General features: G+C 41.3%; 2 protein-coding genes across 6 annotated transcripts; one reads left to right on the forward strand and one right to left on the reverse strand.

The window, feature by feature from the left end:
- The first annotated feature begins 3,757 nt into the window (after window positions 1-3,757).
- Window positions 3,758-5,511, forward strand: LOC120901047 (calcium-binding protein P-like). Its single transcript, XM_040308753.1, has 2 exons — window positions 3,758-4,993; window positions 5,416-5,511. Exons 1-2 carry the CDS (start codon window positions 3,758-3,760, stop codon window positions 5,509-5,511), a joined length of 1,332 nt encoding a protein of 443 aa, XP_040164687.1.
- An 8,451-nt stretch (window positions 5,512-13,962) lies between these two features.
- LOC120902626 lies at window positions 13,963-26,769 on the reverse strand. Of its 5 annotated transcripts, none has more exons than XM_040311505.1 (6): window positions 26,605-26,769; window positions 26,334-26,523; window positions 19,271-19,453; window positions 19,142-19,183; window positions 18,345-18,634; window positions 13,963-18,090 (listed from the first exon to the last, which is right to left on the reverse strand). In XM_040311505.1, coding segments are annotated over exons 3-6 (3,915 nt in total). In that variant the 5' UTR covers window positions 19,272-19,453; window positions 26,334-26,523; window positions 26,605-26,769; the 3' UTR covers window positions 13,963-14,508. The 5 variants fall into 5 exon arrangements, with proteins under 5 accessions (XP_040167439.1, XP_040167438.1, XP_040167440.1 ...); XM_040311504.1 differs by adding an exon at window positions 23,337-23,487 and having other exon boundaries at window positions 26,334-26,769; XM_040311506.1 differs by having other exon boundaries at window positions 26,658-26,766.
- Window positions 26,770-27,220: the final 451 nt, after the last annotated feature.

The raw sequence follows: 27,220 nt of genomic DNA on the forward strand, positions 1-27,220 counted from the left end.
AGAAGAAGAAGAAAACGTCAACATGAGTCATAAGCTGCCAAATGAGAAGGTATTGGGAATGTGGTGGAACATATCAGCCGACACGTTCACCTTTCGGCTAACACCGAAACATGACGAGGAGCTTCTGTCTGGGAGAAAGGCGGCGACCAAACGTGAAATATTAAGAACGCTAATGAGCATCTACGACCCATTGGGATTGCTCGGTAACTTCCTAATGTATCTTAAGTCATTATTACAAGAAGTCTGGCGTGAGGGTATTGGTTGGGACCAAAAGCTGAGCGAGCGGACCACGCAAAAATGGGTGAGATGGTTGCAGGTGCTTCCAGAAGTCGAAAACGTGGCCGTTCCCCGTTGCTATCGACTTATAACTTCTGCAAGTGCCAATGTACAGCTTCACGTTTTCTGTGATGCAAGCGAGAACGGTATGGCCGCGCTCGGATACTTTCGGTTTGAAGAAGGAGAAAATATCGAGTGTACCCTGATAGCGTCGAAAACGCGCGTAGCGCCGCTTAAGTTTGTATCTATTCCCAGGCTGGAGCTACAAGCCGCAGTCATTGGGGCAAGGCTGGCCAGTACTATCGCAAGAGATCATCGGCTGGAGATCAAACGAACTATCTTCTGGACTGACTCAAGGAATGTATTAAGCTGGCTCCAATCCGATCATAGACGATATAACCAATTTGTGGCATTTCGAGTAGGAGAACTCCTGGAGGCCACTAACGTAGAACAGTGGCGTTGGATACCGACCAAGCAGAACGTCGCCGATGAAGGCACAAAATGGTCGACGAGGCCAGATCTATCGGCGCAAGGACGGTGGTTTCGCGGACCCTCCTTTCTTTGGGGGCCGGAAAGTGCCTGGCCAGATCATGACGCCACACAGAAAGACACTGCAGAGGAGCTTCGGAAAAGTATTCACCTCCATCAGGTGGTGGAGCCACTGGTACGGTTGGAACGGTTCTCTAGATGGAACCGAGTGCTCCGAGCCACGGCGTACGTGACGCGCTTTATATCAAATGCGCGTGGCTCGGTGAAAAAAGAACCGAAAGTGATTGGCCCGCTAACACAAGATGAACTCAGGAGAGCGGAATGCATTCTCATCCGCATAATCCAACAAAACGCATTTCATCGCGAGATCAACAGTCTGCAGAAAGGAAGCATGGAGAAACATTCCTGGAAGAAAGGAATCGAGAAAAGTAGCATCATTTATAAGCTATCCCCTATTCTGGACCATGATGGGATCCTCAGAGTGGGGGGACGTTTGACGGAGTGTGTAGGGATCAATGTGCACTTACGCAACCCTATAATTTTGCCACGGAAGGAATACGGCACAGACCTCATCATGCAGGAGTACCATGCGAGGTACAAACACGTCCATCACGGTACAGCTCTGAGCGCGTTGAGAATGAGGTTTTACATTCCCAAGCTGCTAGGGGAATTTCGACACATCAGGAGAAGTTGCCAAAAATGCAAGGTGGACAACGTGCTTCCGGAACCACCTCTGATGGGTAATGTACCGTTTCAACGTGTTGCTATTGGTCAGCGTGCTTTTTCGTTCGCAGGAATTGATTACTTCGGCCCCTTTCTAGTAGCCATCGGACGGAGGGTAGAGAAGCGGTGGGGTGTTATATTTACCTGCCTTACAAGCCGAGCAGTCCATTTGGAGGTAGCGGCATCGCTGAACACAGCGTCATGCATCCTGGCAGTCCGGCGTTTCATCGCTAGACGTGGGACGCCGCTCGAGATGACCAGCGATAGAGGCACTAACTTCGTTGGTGCTGCGAGGGAGCTGGACGAAGCTATACAGAGGATTGACCACGACGCTCTTATGACAGCCTTTTGCGGACCGCAAATGAAGTGGACGTTCAACCCCCCCGGCGCTCCACACTTCGGCGGTTGCTGGGAGCGTTTAGTCCGCTCGGTGAAGACGGTGCTGAACCAGTTCGTTTTCCCTAGACGACCGACGGATGAAATCCTGATGTCAACCTTCGCCGAGATCGAGTTTATCCTGAACTCGAGGCCTCTCACCTACGTACCCCTGGATGACGAGACGACGGAGCCGATAACGCCAAACCTCCTGCTGCTAGGGAGCCCGGATGGGAGTAAGCCCCCGGCCATACTTTGCGACAGTCCTACGGCGGTGAAATCGACCTGGAAGATGGCACAATACGCAGCAGATTTATTCTGGAAAAAGTGGGTTACAGAATATTTACCAACACTCACCCGGCGAACCAAGTGGTTTCAACCTGTACAGCCGCTAGAAGTGGGAGATTTAGTGATCATCGCAGACAATAACTTACCTAGGAACTGCTGGCCAAAGGGCCGCGTTGTATCGACGGTTTTAGCTAAAGACGGACAGGTTAGGCAAGCTACGGTGCAAACAGTGAACAGCACATACATACGACCAGCGCATAAATTGGCCAAGCTAGATGTAGGCATGAAAAATAACAACCAGAGGGAGCAAGGAATATGCACGGAAACCAATTGAAATTATATACCCAAGCACGAGGCCGCACTAGAGAGGAAACGAAACGTAAACAAATGCACGCGTTTTATGACAGGTCGAGCAAGGAAGTGAAGCCACAGCTAAAATGACGCGAGGTGATTAAAGGCAGATAAGCTGTGGTACACTTGGGGGGACAATGTTGGAATCTCGCGTTCCAACTACCTGTCATAAACGGGACGTTTTAAAACGAGCGACCAGTACACGAACAAGGCACGAAGCGTAACAGGAAAAAAGCGTTAAAAAGGGCCGCAAGATAGGAACGGGCCCTTTTCTAAACCAATCGCGTAATAAGAAAATAAATCGTTATTGGCAAGAGATTTCATCCGCTTTGGTTTTAGTTCCCAACAAGCGTTGTTGGTAGTCTGATGTTTATTGCTAATTGCGCTAGGCCAGATATTTCCGCTAGTGTAGGATTTCTTGGCAGAAAGTTTAATGAACCCACGGAAAAGGACTGGGTTGCTGCAAAACGTGTAGTCAGATATCTAAAAGGCACAAAGGATTGGTGTTTGAATCTTGGAGGGACAAGTAATCAAAAGTTGGAAGCCTTCTCAGACGCTGATTCGGCAGGTGATATGAGCTCAAGGAAATCTACAACAGGATTCGTAGTATTTTATGCAGGAGGAGTAATATCATGGGCAAGTAGACGCCAAACTAGTGTAAGTTTGTCCTCAATGGAGGCTGAATACTGTTCATTAACTGAAGTATGTCAGGAAATAATATGGCTTAGACGTTTATTAAATGATATGGGTGAGTCAGTTAACGAATCTACGGTGATATATGAAGACAATCAAGCATGTATTAGTTTCGCGGAATCGGGTAGATGCACAAGACGATCAAAACACATTGAGACTAAAATTTTCTTTGTCAAAGGTTTAATAGACAATAATGTAGTTCAGATCAGGTACTGCCCAAGTGCAGAAATGAAAGCGGACATTCTGACCAAACCTTTAGGTGCGATTAAACATGTAAATATGTCTAAATACTTGAATTTTACATGTCAAAACGTTGAGGAGGAGTGTTAATAATAAGCAACGTTTTGCTGTTAGGGTTTGACAGTACTGGCGTACGGTAGTATATAAGCGATCGAAAATTGTGAACTTGTACAGTTGCGTCTCAGGAATAAAAGAATTAACATCGAAGCTTGGTCGTTATTCTTTTTGTTCAAAGTTCGTCGCGTTCATTTCTCTCGGTTGATGGTTTGCTTTTCGTCGTTGTTTTAACATAGATTTGGAGGAGAGACGGCTGAGGATGAAAATGCGGCATACCGAAGAATTGCTACGCTTGGAGGAATCTCTTGACAGCGATTCATCTTTGTCAGACAATGGAGAACGAACCTCGCAATGGGCGGAACAACAGTTGAACGCAGCATCTGATGAAAGCGAAGAGGAGCGAATGCTGCAGCGTAGCCGGTCGGCCGATATGGAGCAACGAGTGTCTACCAACAACCCGGCCACAGCGTCAGGACAGCAGAGTGAGTATCTGGCTCAGCCACAACGCGATGCGCAGGTCCGCGCCATGGAACAGCAGCCACGCATCGAGCAGGTTCCCGTTTCGGAGCGGCAGCTGTGCGAGCAGTTTATCGGCATGGATATGCAGCAGCAGCGGTGTGGTGCGTTCCCCGTCCAGGCGCAAGGCCCTTCGCAGGTTCCCGATTCCCAGCAGCAGCGGTGTTATGTGTACCCCGTCCAGGTGCAAGGCCCCGTGCAGGTTCCCGATTCGCAGCATCTGCGGTGTGGCGTGTACCCCGTCCAGGTGCAAGGCCCCGTGCAGGTTCCCAATACGCAGCAGCAGCGGAGTGGTGTGTACCCCGTCCAGGTGCAAGGCCCCGTGCAGGTTCCCGATACGCAGCAGCAGCGGAGTGGTGTGTACCTCGTCCAGGTGCAAGGCCCCGTGCAGGTTCCTGATTACCAGCAGCAGCAGTGTGATGTGTACCCCGTCCAGGTGCAAGGCCCCGTGCAGGTTCCCGATACGCAGCAGCAGCGGAGTGGTGTGTACCCCGTCCAGGTGCAAGGCCCCGCGTTGGTTCCCGATTCCCAGCAGCAGCGGTGTGGTGCGTACCCCGTCCAGGTGCAAGGCTCCATGCAGGTTCCCGATACGCAGCAGCAGCGGAGTGGTGTGTACCCCGTCCAGGTTCCCGATTCACAACAGCAGTGGTGTGGCGTGTACCCCGTCCAGGTGCAAGGCCCCGTGCGGGTTCCTGATTACCAGCAGCAGCGGTGTGATGTGTACCCCGTCCAGGTGCAAGGCCCCGTGCAGGTTCTTGATTCGCAGCAGCAGCGGAGTGGTGTGTACCCCGTCCAGGTGCTAGGCCCCGTGCAGGTTCCCGATACGCAGCAGCAGCGGTGTGGCGTGTATCCCGTCCAGGTGCAAGGCCCCATGCAGATTCCCGATTATCAGCAGAAGCGACGTGGTGTGTACCCCACCCAGGTACACACCCAAGAGAATGTTCCTATGTTGGAGGAGCATAATTGTAGCCCGTACCCCGTCCAGGTACGATGCAACGCGCAGTCGTGCGACACGTATAGGAAGGAGTCCAGTGCGTATCGGGCGATAATGAGCATCTACGACCCATTGGGATTGCTCGGTAACTTCCTAATGTATCTTAAGTCATTATTACAAGAAGTCTGGCGTGAGGGTATTGGTTGGGACCAAAAGCTGAGCGCGCGGACCACGGAAAAATGGGTGAGATGGTTGCGGGTGCTTCCAGAAGTCGAAAACGTGGCCGTTCCCCGTTGCTATCGACTTATAACTTCTGCAAGTGCCAATGTACAGCTTCACGTTTTCTGTGATGCAAGCGAGAACGGTATGGCCGCGCTCGGATACTTTCGGTTTGAAGAAGGAGAAAATATCGAGTGTACCCTGATAGCGTCGAAAACGCGCGTAGCGCCGCTTAAGTTTATATCTATTCCTAGGCTGGAGCTACAAGCCGCAGTCATTGGGGCAAGGCTGGCCAGTACTATCGCAAGAGATCATCGGCTGGAGATCAAACGAACTATCTTCTGGACTGACTCAAGGAATGTATTAAGCTGGCTCCAATCCGATCATAGACGATATAACCAATTTGTGGCATTTCGAGTAGGAGAACTCCTGGAGGCCACTAACGTAGAACAGTGGCGTTGGATACCGACCAAGCAGAACGTCGCCGATGAAGGCACAAAATGGTCGACGAGGCCAGATCTATCGGCGCAAGGACGGTGGTTTCGCGGACCCTCCTTTCTTTGGGGGCCGGAAAGTGCCTGGCCAGATCATGACGCCACACAGAAAGACACTGCAGAGGAGCTTCGGAAAAGTATTCACCTCCATCAGGTGGTGGAGCCACTGGTACGGTTGGAACGGTTCTCTAGATGGAACCGAGTGCTCCGAGCCACGGCGTACGTGACGCGCTTTATATCAAATGCGCGTGGCTCGGTGAAAAAAAGAACCGAAAGTGATTGGCCCGCTAACACAAGATGAACTCAGGAGAGCGGAATGCATTCTCATCCGCATAATCCAACAAAACGCATTTCATCGCGAGATCAACAGTCTGCAGAAAGGAAGCATGGAGAAACATTCCTGGAAGAAAGGAATCGAGAAAAGTAGCATCATTTATAAGCTATCCCCTATTCTGGACCATGATGGGATCCTCAGAGTGGGGGGACGTTTGACGGAGTGTGTAGGGATCAATGTGCACTTACGCAACCCTATAATTTTGCCACGGAAGGAATACGGCACAGACCTCATCATGCAGGAGTACCATGCGAGGTACAAACACGTCCATCACGGTACAGCTCTGAGCGCGTTGAGAATGAGGTTTTACATTCCCAAGCTGCTAGGGGAATTTCGACGCATCAGGAGAAGTTGCCAAAAATGCAAGGTGGACAACGTGCTTCCGGAACCACCTCTGATGGGTAATGTACCGTTTCAACGTGTTGCTATTGGTCAGCGTGCTTTTTCGTTCGCAGGAATTGATTACTTCGGCCCCTTTCTAGTAGCCATCGGACGGAGGGTAGAGAAGCGGTGGGGTGTTATATTTACCTGCCTTACAAGCCGAGCAGTCCATTTGGAGGTAGCGGCATCGCTGAACACAGCGTCATGCATCCTGGCAGTCCGGCGTTTCATCGCTAGACGTGGGACGCCGCTCGAGATGACCAGCGATAGAGGCACTAACTTCGTTGGTGCTGCGAGGGAGCTGGACGAAGCTATACAGAGGATTGACCACGACGCTCTTATGACAGCCTTTTGCGGACCGCAAATGAAGTGGACGTTCAACCCCCCGGCGCTCCACACTTCGGCGGTTGCTGGGAGCGTTTAGTCCGCTCGGTGAAGACGGTGCTGAACCAGTTCGTTTTCCCTAGACGACCGACGGATGAAATCCTGATGTCAACCTTCGCCGAGATCGAGTTTATCCTGAACTCGAGGCCTCTCACCTACGTACCCCTGGATGACGAGACGACGGAGCCGATAACGCCAAACCTCCTGCTGCTAGGGAGCCCGGATGGGAGTAAGCCCCCGGCCATACTTTGCGACAGTCCCGCGGCGGTGAAATCGACCTGGAAGATGGCACAATACGCAGCAGATTTATTCTGGAAAAAGTGGGTTACAGAATATTTACCAACACTCACCCGGCGAACCAAGTGGTTTCAACCTGTACAGCCGCTAGAAGTGGGAGATTTAGTGATCATCGCAGACAATAACTTACCTAGGAACTGCTGGCCAAAGGGCCGCGTTGTATCGACGGTTTTAGCTAAAGACGGACAGGTTAGGCAAGCTACGGTGCAAACAGTGAACAGCACATACATACGACCAGCGCATAAATTGGCCAAGCTAGATGTAGGCATGAAAAATAACAACCAGAGGGAGCAAGGAATATGCACGGAAACCAATTGAAATTATATACCCAAGCACGAGGCCGCACTAGAGAGGAAACGAAACGTAAACAAATGCACGCGTTTTATGACAGGTCGAGCAAGGAAGTGAAGCCACAGCTAAAATGACGCGAGGTGATTAAAGGCAGATAAGCTGTGGTACACTTGGGGGGACAATGTTGGAATCTCGCGTTCCAACTACCTGTCATAAACGGGACGTTTTAAAACGAGCGACCAGTACACGAACAAGGCACGAAGCGTAACAGGAAAAAAGCGTTAAAAAGGGCCGCAAGATAGGAACGGGCCCTTTTCTAAACCAATCGCGTAATAAGAAAATAAATCGTTATTGGCAAGAGATTTCATCCGCTTTGGTTTTAGTTCCCAACAAGCGTTGTTGGTAGTCTGATGTTTATTGCTAATTGCGCTAGGCCAGATATTTCCGCTAGTGTAGGATTTCTTGGCAGAAAGTTTAATGAACCCACGGAAAAGGACTGGGTTGCTGCAAAACGTGTAGTCAGATATCTAAAAGGCACAAAGGATTGGTGTTTGAATCTTGGAGGGACAAGTAATCAAAAGTTGGAAGCCTTCTCAGACGCTGATTCGGCAGGTGATATGAGCTCAAGGAAATCTACAACAGGATTCGTAGTATTTTATGCAGGAGGAGTAATATCATGGGCAAGTAGACGCCAAACTAGTGTAAGTTTGTCCTCAATGGAGGCTGAATACTGTTCATTAACTGAAGTATGTCAGGAAATAATATGGCTTAGACGTTTATTAAATGATATGGGTGAGTCAGTTAACGAATCTACGGTGATATATGAAGACAATCAAGCATGTATTAGTTTCGCGGAATCGGGTAGATGCACAAGACGATCAAAACACATTGAGACTAAAATTTTCTTTGTCAAAGGTTTAATAGACAATAATGTAGTTCAGATCAGGTACTGCCCAAGTGCAGAAATGAAAGCGGACATTCTGACCAAACCTTTAGGTGCGATTAAACATGTAAATATGTCTAAATACTTGAATTTTACATGTCAAAACGTTGAGGAGGAGTGTTAATAATAAGCAACGTTTTGCTGTTAGGGTTTGACAGTACTGGCGTACGGTAGTATATAAGCGATCGAAAATTGTGAACTTGTACAGTTGCGTCTCAGGAATAAAAGAATTAACATCGAAGCTTGGTCGTTATTCTTTTTGTTCAAAGTTCGTCGCGTTCATTTCTCTCGGTTGATGGTTTGCTTTTCGTCGTTGTTTTAACATAGATTTGGAGGAGAGACGGCTGAGGATGAAAATGCGGCATACCGAAGAATTGCTACGCTTGGAGGAATCTCTTGACAGCGATTCATCTTTGTCAGACAATGGAGAACGAACCTCGCAATGGGCGGAACAACAGTTGAACGCAGCATCTGATGAAAGCGAAGAGGAGCGAATGCTGCAGCGTAGCCGGTCGGCCGATATGGAGCAACGAGTGTCTACCAACAACCCGGCCACAGCGTCAGGACAGCAGAGTGAGTATCTGGCTCAGCCACAACGCGATGCGCAGGTCCGCGCCATGGAACAGCAGCCACGCATCGAGCAGGTTCCCGTTTCGGAGCGGCAGCTGTGCGAGCAGTTTATCGGCATGGATATGCAGCAGCAGCGGTGTGGTGCGTTCCCCGTCCAGGCGCAAGGCCCTTCGCAGGTTCCCGATTCCCAGCAGCAGCGGTGTTATGTGTACCCCGTCCAGGTGCAAGGCCCCGTGCAGGTTCCCGATTCGCAGCATCTGCGGTGTGGCGTGTACCCCGTCCAGGTGCAAGGCCCCGTGCAGGTTCCCGATACGCAGCAGCAGCGGAGTGGTGTGTACCCCGTCCAGGTGCAAGGCCCCGTGCAGGTTCCCGATACGCAGCAGCAGCGGAGTGGTGTGTACCTCGTCCAGGTGCAAGGCCCCGTGCAGGTTCCTGATTACCAGCAGCAGCAGTGTGATGTGTACCCCGTCCAGGTGCAAGGCCCCGTGCAGGTTCCCGATACGCAGCAGCAGCGGAGTGGTGTGTACCCCGTCCAGGTGCAAGGCCCCGCGTTGGTTCCCGATTCCCAGCAGCAGCGGTGTGGTGCGTACCCCGTCCAGGTGCAAGGCTCCATGCAGGTTCCCGATACGCAGCAGCAGCGGAGTGGTGTGTACCCCGTCCAGGTTCCCGATTCACAACAGCAGTGGTGTGGCGTGTACCCCGTCCAGGTGCAAGGCCCCGTGCGGGTTCCTGATTACCAGCAGCAGCGGTGTGATGTGTACCCCGTCCAGGTGCAAGGCCCCGTGCAGGTTCTTGATTCGCAGCAGCAGCGGAGTGGTGTGTACCCCGTCCAGGTGCTAGGCCCCGTGCAGGTTCCCGATACGCAGCAGCAGCGGTGTGGCGTGTATCCCGTCCAGGTGCAAGGCCCCATGCAGATTCCCGATTATCAGCAGAAGCGACGTGGTGTGTACCCCACCCAGGTACACACCCAAGAGAATGTTCCTATGTTGGAGGAGCATAATTGTAGCCCGTACCCCGTCCAGGTACGATGCAACGCGCAGTCGTGCGACACGTATAGGAAGGAGTCCAGTGCGTACCCCGCCCAGGTACAATTACGTGCACAAGTCCCCGGTCCGGAGCAGCAAATGTATGGTGCCTACTCCAGCCAGGTACAACAGCAACCACATTTTAGAGTTGCGGATCCGGCATACCCCGTCATGCGTCCCGAACAGATGCAACTGTCTTACTTGGAAGGTATTGCCCCGCAACAGGTGAGTACCGTTTGTTCTATTGTTCCTAACGCTGCACAAAATGCAGCAAGGCATGTTTGGCCGAAGAAGCTTCCAACATTTTCAGGCGATCCAGAAGAATGGCCCGTATTTATAAGAGCATACGAAGATTCCACCATAGCCTGTGGATTTACGGCAGTAGAGAATGCTATAAAACTAGAGGAATGTTTAAGAGGTCCAGCGCGTGAGTTAATTCGCCCGAAGCTACGATTTCCTAACGCAACGGCAGCAGCAATCGAAACAATGCGTGAATTGTACGGCAAACCGCAACTGTTATTGAAGAGCCTTTAGACTAAGGTGCGTAGAGCAGAAGTACTAAGAGCAGATCGGCTTGATTCGTTAATACGATTTGGCTTAGTAGTACAGGAACTATGTGAACTATGTAATACAGTTTCACGAAAAGAACAAACCCGCCAAGTCGACACTATTCAAAGTTGTACCCGTAACCTTGTACAACGGCGATAAGCAACTAGAAACATTGGCATTCATTGATGAAGGTTCGTCACTGACGTTAGTCGAGTCCTCTGTAGCACAAAAACTTGGAGCTGAAAGAATTACAGAACCGCTCCAATTAGCATGGACTTCAGATGTAACTCGAACCGAACCGACATCTCAGCGCATAAATCTGAAAATATCTGCACAAGGCGTTGACATCAAATTTCAGCTTGTAGGAGCGCGAACAGTACAAAGTTTAAAGCTGCCCGTGCAGGGTCTAGATCCTTGCTCGATAAGCAAGTATGAGCATCTCCGAGATATTCCGGTACTGAATTATGGTCCTGCTGAACCTAAGGTGCTCATTGGTATACAGAACATCAACCTAATAGCCCCTATCGAGAGTCGAATAGGTGAGCCTGGAGAACCCATAGCGGTGCGAAGCGTGTTAGGATGGTCGGTGTATGGTCCTTGTGACAACCAGCTTGAAACAAGACATTTTCTCGCACATCACTATAGCGTTGCTGAACAAAACTGCAGCTTAATCAGTGAACAAAAACTTAATGAATTGAAACGAAAACGGATTATTCTTGATGAGACAGCAGCTCAAACCGATTTCATACCCGACCCAACGGATCAGGTCAGAACTAAAGAAATATTGCAACAAACCACTGATCGCGAAGGAAAGAGACTTGCTACCGACATGAAGTGGAAGTTTGAAGTCATAGATGACATTTTGTATTTCATTGAATTGTATAAAAATGCGGAACACAGTAGCGATAGAAAGTGGTACAACGACAGTCTAGAACAACTATGGAAAATTGCTAAAACACCTACAGCCAAAACCTACTTGGCTGGTGTATGGGAGAGATTAGTTAGAAATGTTTTAGAAGCAATAACTAACCTTCATTACGATCGTAAACTGAGAGGTGGAACTTGCATTACTGAACTAGCAGAAGCAGAGAATTTGATCAACTCACGATCGCTAACGTATGTACCTCAAAGCACTTTTACCAGTCGAGCTCTCACGCCAAATCACTTCCTCTTAGGAAGCTCTTCTGGAAGCCAAGATCAAGCGAAGACACTTACAGAGTTAGGAGACGCCTTAAGAAACAGCTATCGCCGAACACAGTTTCTGACGGACGAGTTTTGGAAGCGTTGGCAACAGGAATATTTTCCTACCCTGAATAGGAGAACAAAATGGTTCAACGAAAGTAAACCTGTGGCCGAGGGCGACTTGGTGTATGTTGCTAATGGTCAGCGCAGAACTTGGATAAGAGGACGTATCCAGGAGGTCTTCAAAGGAAAAGACGGAAGGATTCGTAGTGCTACTGTGCAGACAGCAAAGGGCAGCACACTCAAAAGACCAGTGCATAAGTTGGCAGTGATGGAGGTGTAGTGAAGCCTGCTGACCGCATAGGATTGGAACAGCAGGTTGCACGGGCTGGGATATGTTGGCACCACTGCCATCGTTCCAAAAATGTTTGACGGGCTCGGAAGTGATGGCACCACTGCTCTCATATAGGATGGCAGGGGCTGGGGCATGATGGCATCACTGCCGAGGCATTGAGAAGAGGAATCAAGCGCGGTGGCCGAAAACGATGATTACCATCAGGTAACCCGAAAGAAGAGGGGAAAGCGCCAAAAAACTAACGCGTCATCGGGGAGTTGAATAAAAAAAGCAGTTGAATAAAAAAAAGCGCTTTGTTTTGGTTTGATAAACTTGGTCTTGGAATAAAAACAGTGAATTACCAATAAAGCAGCTGCAAAAACATGCTTGAGTGAAAACTTTTTTTTTTGTGATTCTACTTGAACGGGGGCCTCCCGCAATTTTTGCGTCGGAGTCGAAAATTTGCAATTTTTAATTGATTGAGTAATTGATGGACGACGCCAAATATAACTTTGAGTTCAGCCATAATGATTAGTGCGCCTATCCATTTTACTATAATCTAATTTAAAAGAGTTCGACGGTATGAAATATCATACTAGAGGATGTCTAGTAATTTGTTTGCTAATAGATTTTTCCAATTAGTACAAATCCAAAATTGAAATCCTTTCGTGGGCCAGTTTTACTGCTGTGGTGGGTCGTTTTGGTCCGAGGGGCCCGATATCTCAAAATAAACCATGGCTTTTTGGCAAAATAATAAAAGCGAGTTTAATAAATATGCACATGTACATTGCTACATACCTTATTTTGGCATACAGTCTGTTCCCGAGTTACGCGGTTCTCGACTTAAGCGGATTCGCAGATACGCGGTTTTCTAATTTTGACAAATCAAATGACAAATCAGTACAATTTTCTTATGTCAAATGCACTATACATTGCATTTTTACCGATAAACTTAAATCACTTAAAAGTAAAAAATATCAGAATGTTCTGCACGAATCGTATCAAATAAATGATAAAGTGTATAAAAGCACTAAATTGAACCAAAAATACAAAACAATAAATTGTATTTTGGTCGAAAACTGCGAAATTCGACTTACACGGATTCCTTGGGAACGCGCAAACCGCGAATATCGGCTACAGACTGTACTCACATTGCAGAACTGTCACGTATTACAAATCACAAATGCTGCAAACTCAAAATAATTGAATGAATAATTTAGTGCATAAAACTAAAGTTTATAATTACCATTTTCTATTTTTGGCATTAATGAAAAAACGACTGTTCAGGCTTAGGCAGGGAAGCCCTGCCAGTTGATTCGTGTTTAACGAAACACGAAGATCATTCGTTGAGTTCGGAGCGTTCGGGCACGATCGATTAGTTTATAAGTATAAGTGAATTGCGTGAAATAAACTCTCTTCTAATTGTGCAATACAAGGAACAACACCCGGTAATTATAAAACGCTAGAAAAAGTTACACCGAATCTCGAAAGAACATTATCCGAAATCGTAAGAATGAACAACGACATATACAGACATTCGATTTACGCTAATATATTCGCAATGCTTTCACCGGGAATCCTGGGAAATTAAAATGAATTCCTGTTAATTAAAATAACCCTTTGTTTAGTACGTGTTGTACGGCATTCATCATTTAGTAGCGAACGGCACTGTAATGTGGAAAGCGTCACGAATTGATCGCGCCGATTACTCCCGTATCCCCGAAATCTCACGAACGTTGATAAAGTAACGATCTTATGGGACACTCTTTCACTTAACCCGGAGACGAATGAGTTATTTTTTAGCGTCGAAATAAAATAAGAAAAACCAAGACCGCTTAAAAAAAGGTTGTTTAGTTTACGTTTAATAATCTATCGGGGTAAAGAAAGAGCCTGCTGCCAACGATGCAACAATTATGGTTTTGTCATTGTTTTTTTATGTTAAAAATAATATGGTAGTTCGATTTAGTATGGGAATAAGAAAAACGCTTTGAGGAAAAAAAAACACAGAAACACAGGATTGTACGAACAACAAATTTTTAATTGAAGCACATATTAATACAATTTTTACAATTATGTTTCGTTAAAATGGGCATTATAAAATGTATATTTACGTGGTTTAAATAATTTATGACATAAGCTATCTTCACCCATAAGTGCATCTCCACATGATCTACTGCTTGGCTGTAAGGATAAAATATTCCTCATTCTACTAGTTTAAGCAGTGCTTTGCAAGCTATAGCTTTTATAATAGTATAACAATTCCTTTCTTCAGATATATGATAAATATGGCTCGATTATTTATTATTCATTATTCATAAACGAACATTGATCGTAAACCCTAGTACGGCCTATTACAATTCATGTAAATACGATTTTTCCATGGCTAATTTTAACATATTCCATAGATTGACTATTTGTATTTATGTATGAATGATATCAAAGATTATCTGTTACTACTGTGTCATTTACGATTAACTCATGTTAAAATAAATACTTGAGCCGTATATCGACCCATACTAAACATAAAGAAATACAATACATATGCGCAAAATAGGTCCTCAAATTATCCCCATCGTGCCGCCAAAGAGTAAAGCGATTTCAATAGTTCAAGTGCACGTGTGTCGGAGTTATGAGGAGATAATTGTTTATGGTTATCAGACAGTGGATTAGCCAATGAGTTCGATAGATCCTTTGGTAAACGCTTGGATACGGTGAATGTTGGTTTCATTTCTGAAGATGAATCAGATTCTAAAGATTCTCGTGATCTATATTCAGTATCAAAGAAGTCGACTGGTGTAGTCTGGATGGTTGAAGAGCTGCCATAATCAGATGTTTCTGATGTTGCACTTCCCGCCATAGTTGTTATAACTGTAGGCTCCGTAATCATTGTAAAAACGGTTGAAGTACTATCGACTGTAGTTTGGAACACTGTTGACGGTAGTGGTGTTGTTGTATACTGGGGAGGATTCGTTTCGTCATAGCCATATACCCATTTGCTAGTGGCAATTTTTGGTAGGTTGCTTTCGCCTGGTGAGTTATAGATTTTTGTTGTTGCATCCGTAGTTCCGCTCCCTTTAGACCATTCCTCACTACCTTCGTCTTGACTTCCGGAATCTCCACCATTATTCTCATAGTTTGAAGAAATATTTGCATAGTTTTCCGTGGTTGCTGTAATATTTTGAGATTCTGTCAGATCAGTTAATTCATCGTACAAAAAGTTAGTAGTTTGACCATATCCAATTTCTTTAGCACGGCGATTGGTGGTATCGTGTTTTTGTTTGGCAGATAAAATTTGTAATTCATCAGTATGTTGTGGACCCACGACACCACCGAGTTTTATTAAAGCTTCTAAAAGAGCTTTTCGTGATTCTTCACCCGTACTTGTTGGATCGTCATCGCAGGTACGTATCAAAAGCAAAATCAATCTTCGCATCGATTTATCTTTATCGGCCATTTTAATTGCGGACATAATTTTTTCCGCTTGCACATCGTTCAGGTCGCCAAACATTTCTATAGCCTTTTTTTGCATTATAGGATCATCGCGCTGATTTTCACTCATAAATTGGTCTGATATATTTTTCTTTGGTGCATCAGATATGGCTGTATCTGTATTAAGGTGAATTTTGTTACTCTCATACTGTCTGTTGTTATAAATTCCTGGAACATGTGCTACCGTTGGTGTTGGTTTTTCGAGTTCCATAAGCTCATCGTTAATTGTTAAAGGGTCAAAAAATACTGTGTAGGACATTGTAGTGCGTGAGGATGGGATACCTCCTTGAGTCTGTTGTTGTGAGACATTATGTTGAACAGTAATGTTTGTTTTGTTCGATGTTTTGTTAGATACGTTAAAAGTTTCAACAGATACAGAGTTTTCCTTCAAATTGTGTAAGCTTATCACGCTGTACTTGTTCCGTTCGTATATTGGGCCATTGTTTTGGTTAGCCAGAATAAATTCACTTTGAGCGCGTTGCAGCTGCTCATCATCTTCTAGTAGCTCTTTTGTTTTAGATCTCTGTTCCATGGGATATCGGATATTTGATATAACTGGAGGCTTTAGAACAGTCTGCGGAACTGAAATTGTCTCTGTTACAATGTTGATTGGGGCTGTTGGAAGTGCCCTATAATTTGGCGGTACACTTGTGTTCATTTGACTCGTGATGTATGAATCCATGACTAAGGTGTTATTTTTTTTATCATTTAAACTTGCTAGATTTGTCGAAGCAATATAACTAGTTGAAGCCGGTGCTCTTAGTTCATTATTAACTTCATCAGCAAGTTCATTGCGACTATTGGTTATAAACTTGATTGATAAACTTTTACCCTGCTTTCTTAACATTTCGTCTGATTTAGCTTTTTTTTTTTTTGAATCGGCGTTACTGTCTATAGTTGTTGTTGGCATCGTTGATGTATCTATAAGTGTTGTTTCGAAATCCGTGGCTGAATTTGAATTGGACGTAGTTGTAGTCACGTCAGAGAAATCCAAAACTTCATAATTTTCAGGACCCTTTAAACGTTCGTACTCAATGGGATTTGTAATCGAAGGGGTTGTAGTTTCAATGGAAATGGGAAAATTTCTTCCCATTCCACCAATTTCTGATTTGTTCATCACAATCGATTTTGGATTGGTTGGCTGCATTATTGGAGCTTTGGGTCGAATTTCAGTAAGTATGCGTCTAAATGTGACGGGATCTTGTAAATAGGCCGAAAGAGCATGGGTAAATATTTGCGCAAGTTCTCGAATTTGCGTTGAATTTGACATTCCAAAAATGGGATACCTTGAAGATTGACCTTCGAGGTCGTGTTCCATTTGAGAATCCATATAAAACTCTGCTTCTGAGACATCGTGATCATGAACATCATCTATATGGTTTCCATTATTTTCGTTTTGGTTTGATTGGAAGAGACGATCGTATTCATTTAACGTGGTCTGTGTTAGGAGCGAACGATGTCCAACATCGACATTAGAGTTACGCTCAGAGACAATCCGCATTCTTTTGAAACCATTCACATTTTGATGAATTCCTGGTGGATGCAGTAAAAACCCCAATGAATTCTTTACACGCGGATCAATTCGAGCGAATGTACCATCAGCTACGGTGGACGTATGAGCCTTCACATCATCTATCGTTTTTTTCATTATACTTCTATGATTTTCAGATTCATCGATGTTAAGATTTTTAATAGTTTGCATAATCTCGATTGCATGATCCATAATGGACTCTTCGTCAGCTATCCCCTCTCTCCGAAGCGAATGGGCGAATTGGGTATCAAAGCTTTGCGATTCTTCGGATCCACTAACACCACCGTTGTTGAAACGATGGATAGTTGTGGCCTTTGTCGTGACCATGGGATCCTCTGTAACTGTCCCCACCATTACCGTTTTCGTGCTGGTGGTGAATGTGGGTACTGTTGGCGTATAGAATTGCGTAACTTTGCTGTTCAAATTCAGTTTTCGTGCAGTTGTGTAAGCCATGTAGTGCATTGCATTTCTGTTACTATTGTTGTTGTTTGCTACACGAGAATCTTTAAACGGTTGCAATGTTGAAAGGTAATCACGATGAGAACCTTCATCGATGGTCTCATCTCGTTTTGTTTTATTTGAGGTGGTTTGATCTTTGAATAGCTGGTCTTGTGCGTAATACGTGTTAAACATTTTCTTAGTTATAGATGCAAACGACGCGCTTTGTGCCGTATCTTGTATTTCGTCTGCAGAATTAGATAACCTATCAATATTATCATTAGTGTTAACATTTCTTTGATTTTTAAGTCCATCGCTCACGGCAGTATCTGCAGAATTGCTTCTATTGTTGCGTCTGTTAAATTCGAGCACTTTAGGGACATTATTTTTAGATAAAAAAGATTGTTGCCCCAAATTCGCAGTATTTCCAAGCAGCAATCGTTTATTTTGAATGCTGACCGTAAGGCTTTCGTCACTGTGATTGATTGGTTGGGGTACAGGATGTTTGCTTTGTAAACGAGCTCTCTTTGCTTGGGTCAGCATTTCGGTGCTTTCAGCAAAATGATTTGGTGTAGAAGCACAGTCTACTTTAAACCACCAATCACAAATAAGATCAAGCTGTCGAAAGATCGTGCCGTTTGGACAAAGAAACGAGATCTTCTTTCCGTCATCACAGATATGGAACACCTTTAGAAAGTAGAACAAAAAAATCAAATAATAATGGATATGCTTTCGGGAATTTAGATAAAGATTGACAAATATTTGTGAAATAAAAAAAAAGTATAAGTTGTTCTGTTCAAATAATAATGGATATGCTTTCGGGAATTTAGATAAAGATTGACAAATATTTGTGAAATTAAAAAAAATAAAAGAGTAGAAGATATTCTAATAATCTTAAATGTAATAAATTAAATAATACACATAATCGCCAGCCTACTGACCTGACAACGTGTTTCCAAATCGGCAAAATAACCATTGCCATGGTTTTTGCAGTCAAAAACGGTATTGGGAATATGAGTAAGAACCGGAAAATCAATACCTGGTCTGCCGACCAATCCTTGATAACTGTCCATTTCGGCACTAGGGAATGAATTAGTTGCTGTATCACCCACATGTGCATGTATTAATACACTTCGTAGACCTCGTCGCAATGGTGGTTCATACAACTTTCGTTGAATACTTTCAGTATGGCCCTCTATGGTCGTTAGTTCCATCACAAAAATCGACCACGCTAGAAAAATGTCAAAAAGTAATGTAAAGTTTATAAATGTATATATCCGTTTATATATATCCGTTTATTCGTATGTGCCGTGAGTTTAATGTTATTTGTTATCGTCATCAACCTGACATGTCGCGCACCGCATTGTTCAATAGTATTTGTGTCGTGCGACCTTTTACATGTTAATTATGTTACTTAAGACTAAGCGTGACAAATGAATGACCGAAATGTGACTATGTTATAATGATTGAATGTAAATGAATTCGCTTCAAGTGGGCCACTCACGGTCCGTTGATTTTTAATTAATAATAACAAATAACAAATATCAAGGGTTAATTACGGACACTGGCCAACTTATTTTTTTTTTAAGTTGATTTCCTTGCAAGCGGATCTAGCATGAGAATGAGACAAATTTGGTTATAATATTTCTTTTGTAAATGCATGAATTTTTGAACAAAAATCTATAACGAAATATAACATTGCAAGATCCCCAATTCAGTATAATAGACGATTAATTACCTAACTGTATCATCCTCGTATAGAAAAACATTATTTTGCGCACTGTAAAGAAAATAACGAAATTTAAAAACAATACTATTTTAATATTTGCTTCTTTAAATGCTGAATAAATAAATTAGGGTTACTTACTTTCAACTTGTAAGATTCTGCAAAGTAACAATTTTCAGTATTGGGCAAACACTGCAGTGAATGCTGTGAAATGGTTTAATTTAGTAGTCCGTAACGATGAACGTAACGTGAAGATGATGTTTATAGCATTTCATGCAAAAACCTGTTTTGACACAATTACATTACGCTGTTCAAATACTTCGTCTATAGAGATAATAAAAGGGAAAAAAAATCTATATATTAAATTATTTTCCCGCGATAGTCGTTTAACGTTCGATCTTTAGTGTTGTACGAGACATAGCATATATTCTCACAATAAAATTAATTGCAGGTTGCTGTAAGCAACATTATAATACTGATTTACATAACGATAGTTTTTGGATCGAACTACATCTATACATCACGTTGAACGGGATTTGTCGGTTTACACCTTTGTTTGTATTTACCTTTTTAAATCACAATAATGCGCATTTGTGAAGTATTACTAATAGTTTTTGATAAACAAACATGTAAAAATGTGCGTCTTTTTATAATAGCAAAGAGTTGACCGTTATTTTAACTATTACAACATTTAACGTCAGTAGCAGTAGCGCTTTTATCGGTAAGCGGATGAAGACGCCGTAGCTCGTCGGTCTGGGGAACCCAATTATGTTTTATTTTAGTGACTAGGAGTCTATGTTACTGTTTTCGTTTAGGACTTCCAATGCCCCAAATTCAACATAATCTTTTGTGTAAGCAACGGTTTGCAGAATGGGGCAAAATTGTTTTCTTTTTGCCATTATTTCATTATGAGTTTGTGCATTTTATAAAAATCGTGGGACCGCCAAAGGGTTAAACAACATTAAATGAAAAGTTGTTTACAACCTGAACCGAATGTTTTCGACGTGATATATTCGATGATGATATATGATGTATTTGATAATAAGACTTAGATACAGTTTTTATTTCCAATTCCTTAAAAAAAGAAACTATGAACAGCTATGATACAATAAGGAACAAGATCCCAGCTTTTTAAAAAAGCAAAAATAAAAATTAGATAATTGTGATATGAATGAGAAGAATATCTGATGGATTACGTTATGCATCTTTACGCATCAGATTAAATACACAACAGACACAAGCTCTGAAACCAACTGCTAATTGTATGCTATAACAATAGCAGTGCTTGCATAAGAAACAATAATAACCAACACGTTCCCAGAGTTTTGCTTAAAACCTAGCAGACGTGGTTGTGGCACCATGGTAGGGTTGAATGCCGTGTGCTCGATTTCTGAATCTAGTGTAATAATTGGTCTGATTTTACTTGGAAGGCTGTGAGAGAGGTCAACATAAAGCAGAAATTGTCTGCAATAAAAAAAAAGAGAATCGTCTTCCATTCCTTGTTGATTGTAAATTTTAAGTAATCATACTTATGAAAAGAATACTTTAAATTTTCAGCAGCATAAATTTGATATAGATATATATAAAATGTGTATGTATCACATATAAATATATTTAAAAAAAAACTATATATATATATATATTATATATATATATATATATATATATATATATATATATATATATATGTGTGTGTATATATATATATATATATATATATATATATATATATATATATATATATATATATATATATATATACACACATATATATATATATATATATATATATATATATATATATATATATATATATATATATATATATATATATATATATATATATATATATATATATATATGTGTGTATATATTAACATATAGCAACATATAGCAATTTACAAATGAAAACCTTAGTCTGATAAACTAAGGTAGGGAACGTGGTAGCAGGTTTGTGAGAATATGTCCGTCAGACGCGATACCATGTGTGGTTTCGGACACTTTTGCAGCAGGGAAAGCCGCAGGGAAGCGCGAGATAGATATGTAAGTAAGTTGAAGAATTTGGGGCAAGAGTGTCACCAAGCATTTTTCCATTACAACTTACGTTTAATGACCAATTGAGTATACAGATGGTTTCGTTCTTATGTCTACTTATACTGTGTCAAATTTAATATAATATTTAATATAGATTGATCGACTTTTTTTCTCATTGTTTTGAACTGTTTTAAGATAGAACTCAAAACCGCAGGATATTTTGGTGATTTGTCGTGAATCAATCGCAAGTCTGCGGAACGATACGTGAAAACGTTGATGATACGGGGATCTGCAGATTTGTATCGCAAGACTGTGTCACACTTTTTTTTCGGGCACATTATCGCACGCAAGAGGCATGCGGTTCGACAGCATGGATTTTAATATTTAAAATTTTGAGAGCTCACAGTCTGGGATTTTTAGAAGCAAACAGTTAGGGAGTTTTGTTTGTTTGTAAGAGAAATAATAAATCATGTTTGTCTTTGTCACTGAAAAATGCAATAAAAAAACTTTTTGGGTAAAAGATCCACCTCTTTTTGGGACAAGTGTGCCGGTAAATTTCATAGGCGCGGGCTGTCAAAAACTTAAAGATAGTTGTAGCATGCAGCAGTATGCTACGTTTATATGCGCGATTTCTGTCCCGGAAAAGCTGGCCAGTAGTTACAATATTGCGGTATAATTAGTATAATTACTTCGTGGCCAAAAACAGTTATTTATGTTTCAAGACGCTCAAGACACGTAAATAATTGAAATTATTATTATCCTAAAAATTATGTTACTTTAACGATGTGGTCTTGCCTCATACAAGTGTCACTTTTGCACCATACCCCAAACAATCACGTCTTTGTCGACCACATCGACCACATTTAAAACGCTTTAAAACCAGTTGTGCTTGTACTTATATCTGAGTTTCAGTGGATACAAGTGAGAAAATATTTGTAAAATTGCTATTTAAATTTAAATTGATTCTCAATAAACAGGTTTTAATAAGTTATAACATGAAATGCTGATACACTTGCCCCAAATTTCGCTAAGTAAACTCAAACATCTAATGCGCTTAAAACTCGTTTTTTCAGCTTTTGCACCTCTTTCAGGTCCTAATTTACCCCTAACTTAGGTACTTACTTAACATGGATTTTACCTAACATTCCAAAACTGTTGTTTATTAAAATTCATCCTACGTTTGCCTTCTACTGAGTTAGTTAATTGAGCTTTCAAATAAAAAAAATCATTTCGAACATTTTGGATACTCATCTATATCGGTTGTTTATTTTAATTTACAACATTGTTGAAGTAATGAACGTACATGGATAGATAGATACGAACAGTAGCAAAGTTTTCAAAATGATCTCGCAATATTAGCTGATAATTACCCACAACTAGTTATCATCTTTAATGAAAATGCGATGATTACCATCTCTCGATTCATCAGCTGGTTTAAAGTAAAGCATAGTGTTAAACATTGTTACAAAAAAAGACAAGTTTTTGATAACTGATTTTAATTTTCAACGGATATTACAATTATTTATGAGGACATTGTTACATCTATCAGATTATTAATTTTCATGATAGAAACATATTTAACAATGTTCGATTGAAAACAGGTCGTTAATGCACGTAAATTGAGCATTGTTTTCAAATTTTCACGCATCCAGTGATCTCAACCGTCGGAATCTGCAATTGGACGCCGGTTATGAACAAATGATGGGAACAAAAGAAAAATCTTACTTAATGGCTCTTGCATTGCATTGGAGCTACGAAAGCAAATGTTGCATGCCGCTTGGTTGAATATTAATGAAATGGCGTATCGAAATACTGGTCCCTTAAAACGTTGCATAAAAACTTCATGAACAGCACAGGCGTGTTATTTCATGAGAATTTGTCTTTCTTTCCTGTGTTTTTTTGTTTTATAATGATTATTTTGTAAGAGAATATGTAGGTAAAGCAGATGGTGCGAACGAAGTTGAGTCGAAGCACAATGGTAGTAAGTTACCAAACCATCTTTTTTATTTTGACTCCATAGTCTCTATTTAATAAATGTGAGGAACAAACAATGTTTTTTATTCAACAGATGCAGTCACTAAAGGCCAAAACAACGACAGTTACTATAATCATGGAAAATCCGTATGTCGGTTTATGAGACGTCAAATGAAATTTTAATAATAGTGCATAATACCGGGTGGTCCCGTGGTACAGTCGTCAAATCGAACGACTCAAAAGTATGCCCATCATGGGTTCAAGCCTAGAATCGACCATCCCAGGATTGACTTTCCGGCTGCGTGGTAATGAATTCTGTCTCAATAGACTGTATATGGAATGAATATGTCCTGTATATAAAATAGATGGGCAATAATATGAGAAAACGTATTTTGTTTGTTTAACATTCCTTATCGTTATACAAAAAAATATTAAAATAACCTAGTTCTTCTTCTTTGGCAAAACAAATGTGCATGGTTTTCAGAGACTTATTGATTACCCATAGCAAGATAGTTCTTCCGACGTGTGGTGGTCGCTCTATTCAGGATTTGAACTTATAATAGGCATGTTGCTAAGTCGTGCGAGCTGATGACTGTGTACCACCAGACTAGCTAAAATAACCTACATTTGAACCTGAACTGCACTTTAATTTTATATAATTAAACAATTTTATAGTGATTGTTTCCTCTTAATTAAACCTTAATTTGTTCGGATATTGCCATTCCTGGACTTATTAAATTGCTCTTTGCCAAATTCTATCTGATGAAAATTAACAGGAGGTAAAGTCACAACCCAAGTAACATTTTTAATCTTATCATAGTTTTAACGTTGTTGTTACGGGTATTCCATTAAGCCTCTCTTTTTCATTTGAATGTCTTGTATGACCTAATAAGACTATAATACAGGGTTTTCCATGGGTACTCATAGTTGTGGGACACTTCCTAGACTCTTTCCCATTGGAAGTGAACTTCATACGTTGAAAATTGAACTCTATGGTACCCTAGAGAGTCCAATTCCCATTACAATAAGTTCATTTCACGTTAAAAATAGTTAATAAAGTGTCCCACAGCTATGAGAACTCCTGGAAAACCCTGTAAAACTCTCTTAAAACTGATAGGGCCCATTTACAGAATTCTGTTAAGACTACTTGTTTAACCCATTTCTAGACCTTTAAGATGTGAGACGTAAATAAATTATCAAAATATCAGCTTATTGCTATGGATATGTTCTTGAGACGGCAATGAAGTAATGATTATGAAGTCATAGTAATGGCTGAGAATTATTTGAGAATTATTATGTTGTCTTAATATTTTTTCTTATTCTGAAATCGCTCGCGTACGAGCAAAAATCTATGCCAAGAAAATTTCACTGTTGAAATACATCATATTAATTTAAAAAATATCAAAGCGCCTCAATAATAAGCAACTTTTTAGTTTAAAAATAATTTATTTTAAAAATATTGTTTTCATTGAAACGCTCTCAATTTGCACAAAAAGCTTTTTCAAGGCTGTGGTATAATAAACATGACGGGAAAAACGTTTGAAAAATTGCCATTTATCTATTTGTCTTGTTAATTATGAATTTGTTTATATACACATCAACATGGCTGACACATATTGCACACAGAAATCAACAATCGTATGCATTAAAATGGATTCCATTGGTTTAAGATCAACAGGACTTTCCTGATCACAAGTTCAGTCGATTTGTAGTGCTATATGTTTGGCTAAGATAGTTTTAAACAGCACATAGCTTTAGTAAGCACTTGTGAAGACTAACAAGTTTCAAGACTTTCCACGTACAGGTAGTGTCCGAGATACGCGGATCCTGGTGTATGCAAATTTACACAATCGTGGGTTTCTGAATTTGAAAGTTCTTTGCACAAATTTTATTGAATTGGTACAATATCAATTAATAGCAACATGATTAAAAAAAACAAAAATTGTTTTGAATCTGAATAATAACCACCCACTGCAAGCAAAAGGAAAATAAACTTCAACATACAATGGTTGAAAACCGCTTCTTCACGATTTGCGTTAATAGCGTATCTCAGATACAGCCTGTATAGTCTGTTCCGAGTTCCCTTCATTCAAGACTTAATAAGCATTTAATAAGATCAGTTGATCTTGATGTCTCAGTCTCAAATAACGAGTCTTAAAACATGCTTAAGAATACGTTTATTGGATGATTAAAGCCAGGCATCTTATAAGTCTTATAATCGCCTTCAGAACGTTTTAAAGTTTTATCAACATTAAAGACTGTTAAGCATCTTCAAAATACATGTTAAAACTATAAGGCTTAGTACACTCATAGTAAAGCATTCTTTAGACATGTTTAAGTGTAAAAGTTATAGGAAATGTTTCTTCGGAATTAATCACAACATCATCAAATAAATGGTAGTCAATCATACAACATTTTTCACACTGTCGTAAATAAACAATAGAAGAAAAATGTAGGAGTTATATGATATATAAATTTTGTTTTTCTTATTGTTCAAAATCAATGCAACACAATGACCACAGTTCTTTTGCGTGCTTCACTTAATCACAACCTACAACATTTGTGTACACATTTTTGAAGATATATCTTTTAGTGAAAGGCTATTGATGCTTATACGGAACCGTGGCATCTTCTTGACATTTTGCTCTTTCGTGACAAACTGCACGAATAGGGCTTGAAAGTTTAAGATGATCCGAAAGTTATGCCGTCAAAGCCATTGTGAGAAAGTTTTGCGATAGCGGGTTATTTCGTTTCATTTCGAGATTTTTGCAGATTGGAATAGCAGCAAACGGGTCACGTGGTACTACTATCAACTTGCACGTCTTACAATATATCCGTCATGGGTTCAAGCTCCATAAGGACCGTGCACCCCGATACACAGCACAGACTATCCTGCTATGGACAATCTATTAATCACTGATAGCCAAGCACATCAATGGTATAGACAGCCCTATACCGACTACGAGCCGAATAGGAAGAATAGCGGCATATTTATATATTTATTCTGAAATAGTTTTTTGATCTTTGAAGGTTTGGGTAGTCTATAAATACGTTAAATTGCAAGCAGTTCTTCTTTAATTATAAATAAACTGATTTCATATAATTTAATGCATTTTTATTTATTACTTTTCAACAACAACACAATATAAAATATTTAGAAACAAAACATAATGAACTGAAATTTTATTTGTGTTACCTGAATGCTATTAACTATTGTATTACTACAAGTCCGTTCCAATAGTACTAAACGTACATTAATTAATTAACACACACAGCGGCGAATCTTTGTAATGTATCGTAAATCATACCACAAAACACTAGACACTTTTAAAAATATAAACCATGTAATTCAAGGTATGACCACCACACAGCGTTTTTAAACTAAACTGAGATTTGAAAAGAAATTTGAATCAGAATTTATCCGAGCACTCAATTCACAACTTAAATAAGCAGTCATGGAAATTTACTTTATTCACCAGGTACCACAATCTACATTGTTTAATAAGCTAGTTGAACTAACGTCTTTACACTGCAACAATTGACAGAAGAATGTTAGAGAATCATGAAAAACTGTATTCAATATCTATTCGAGCTCTGAGCTTACGATATTTTTCCCTTTCCTGACCAAGGTGAACTAGCGCATCTTTCCGTGCATCCGCAGAGTACGCTTTACGATTTAAATGGCTTTACAGTAAGCAGTGAGAGTAGTTCTCCCACCTTAAAAAATCCCCCACTGTGCATTCAGCTGTATTCTGATCATAGCGCAGATTCAACATGTAGCTATTTCAACATTGCGTGCAAGCGGAATTTGGCTGTGTATTTATTAATTATTTAGTTTGTTGTAGTTGGGCCAATCTGGTAATTTTTTTTTATTTTTCATTAATTTAGTATTTTTTTAAATAATGTTTATTATTATTTCAATTGATTTATCACAATCAAACACAAAAATACAAATGTATTTAAATCACCACAGCAAAAGATTAACGATAGTAATATTAAATATTTCAGCTAGATCCACGCGGAAAATAAAAAATATTGCTATGTTCATATATGTATTACTGTTATACATGGTGTTTATAAAAA

Source organism: Anopheles arabiensis, chromosome 3 (assembly GCF_016920715.1).
Source record: "Anopheles arabiensis isolate DONGOLA chromosome 3, AaraD3, whole genome shotgun sequence".
NCBI lineage: Eukaryota > Metazoa > Arthropoda > Insecta > Diptera > Culicidae > Anopheles > Anopheles arabiensis.

What these genes read in the sequence shown, in the direction of transcription:
- LOC120901047 (XM_040308753.1), top strand. Translation starts at nt 3,758, where the DNA reads ATGCGGCATACCGAAGAATTGCTACGCTTGGAGGAATCTCTTGACAGC. An exon ending in GTAGCCCGTACCCCGTCCAG is followed by an intron (nt 4,994 to 5,415) that starts GTACGATGCAAC and finishes ATCTATTCCTAG; the next exon opens with GCTGGAGCTACAAGCCGCAG.
- LOC120902626 (XM_040311505.1), bottom strand. An exon ending in TACGAGGATGATACAGTTAG is followed by an intron (nt 18,635 to 19,141) that starts GTAATTAATCGT and finishes ACATTTTTCTAG; the next exon opens with CGTGGTCGATTTTTGTGATG. An exon ending in ATTTGGAAACACGTTGTCAG is followed by an intron (nt 18,091 to 18,344) that starts GTCAGTAGGCTG and finishes TACTTTCTAAAG; the next exon opens with GTGTTCCATATCTGTGATGA.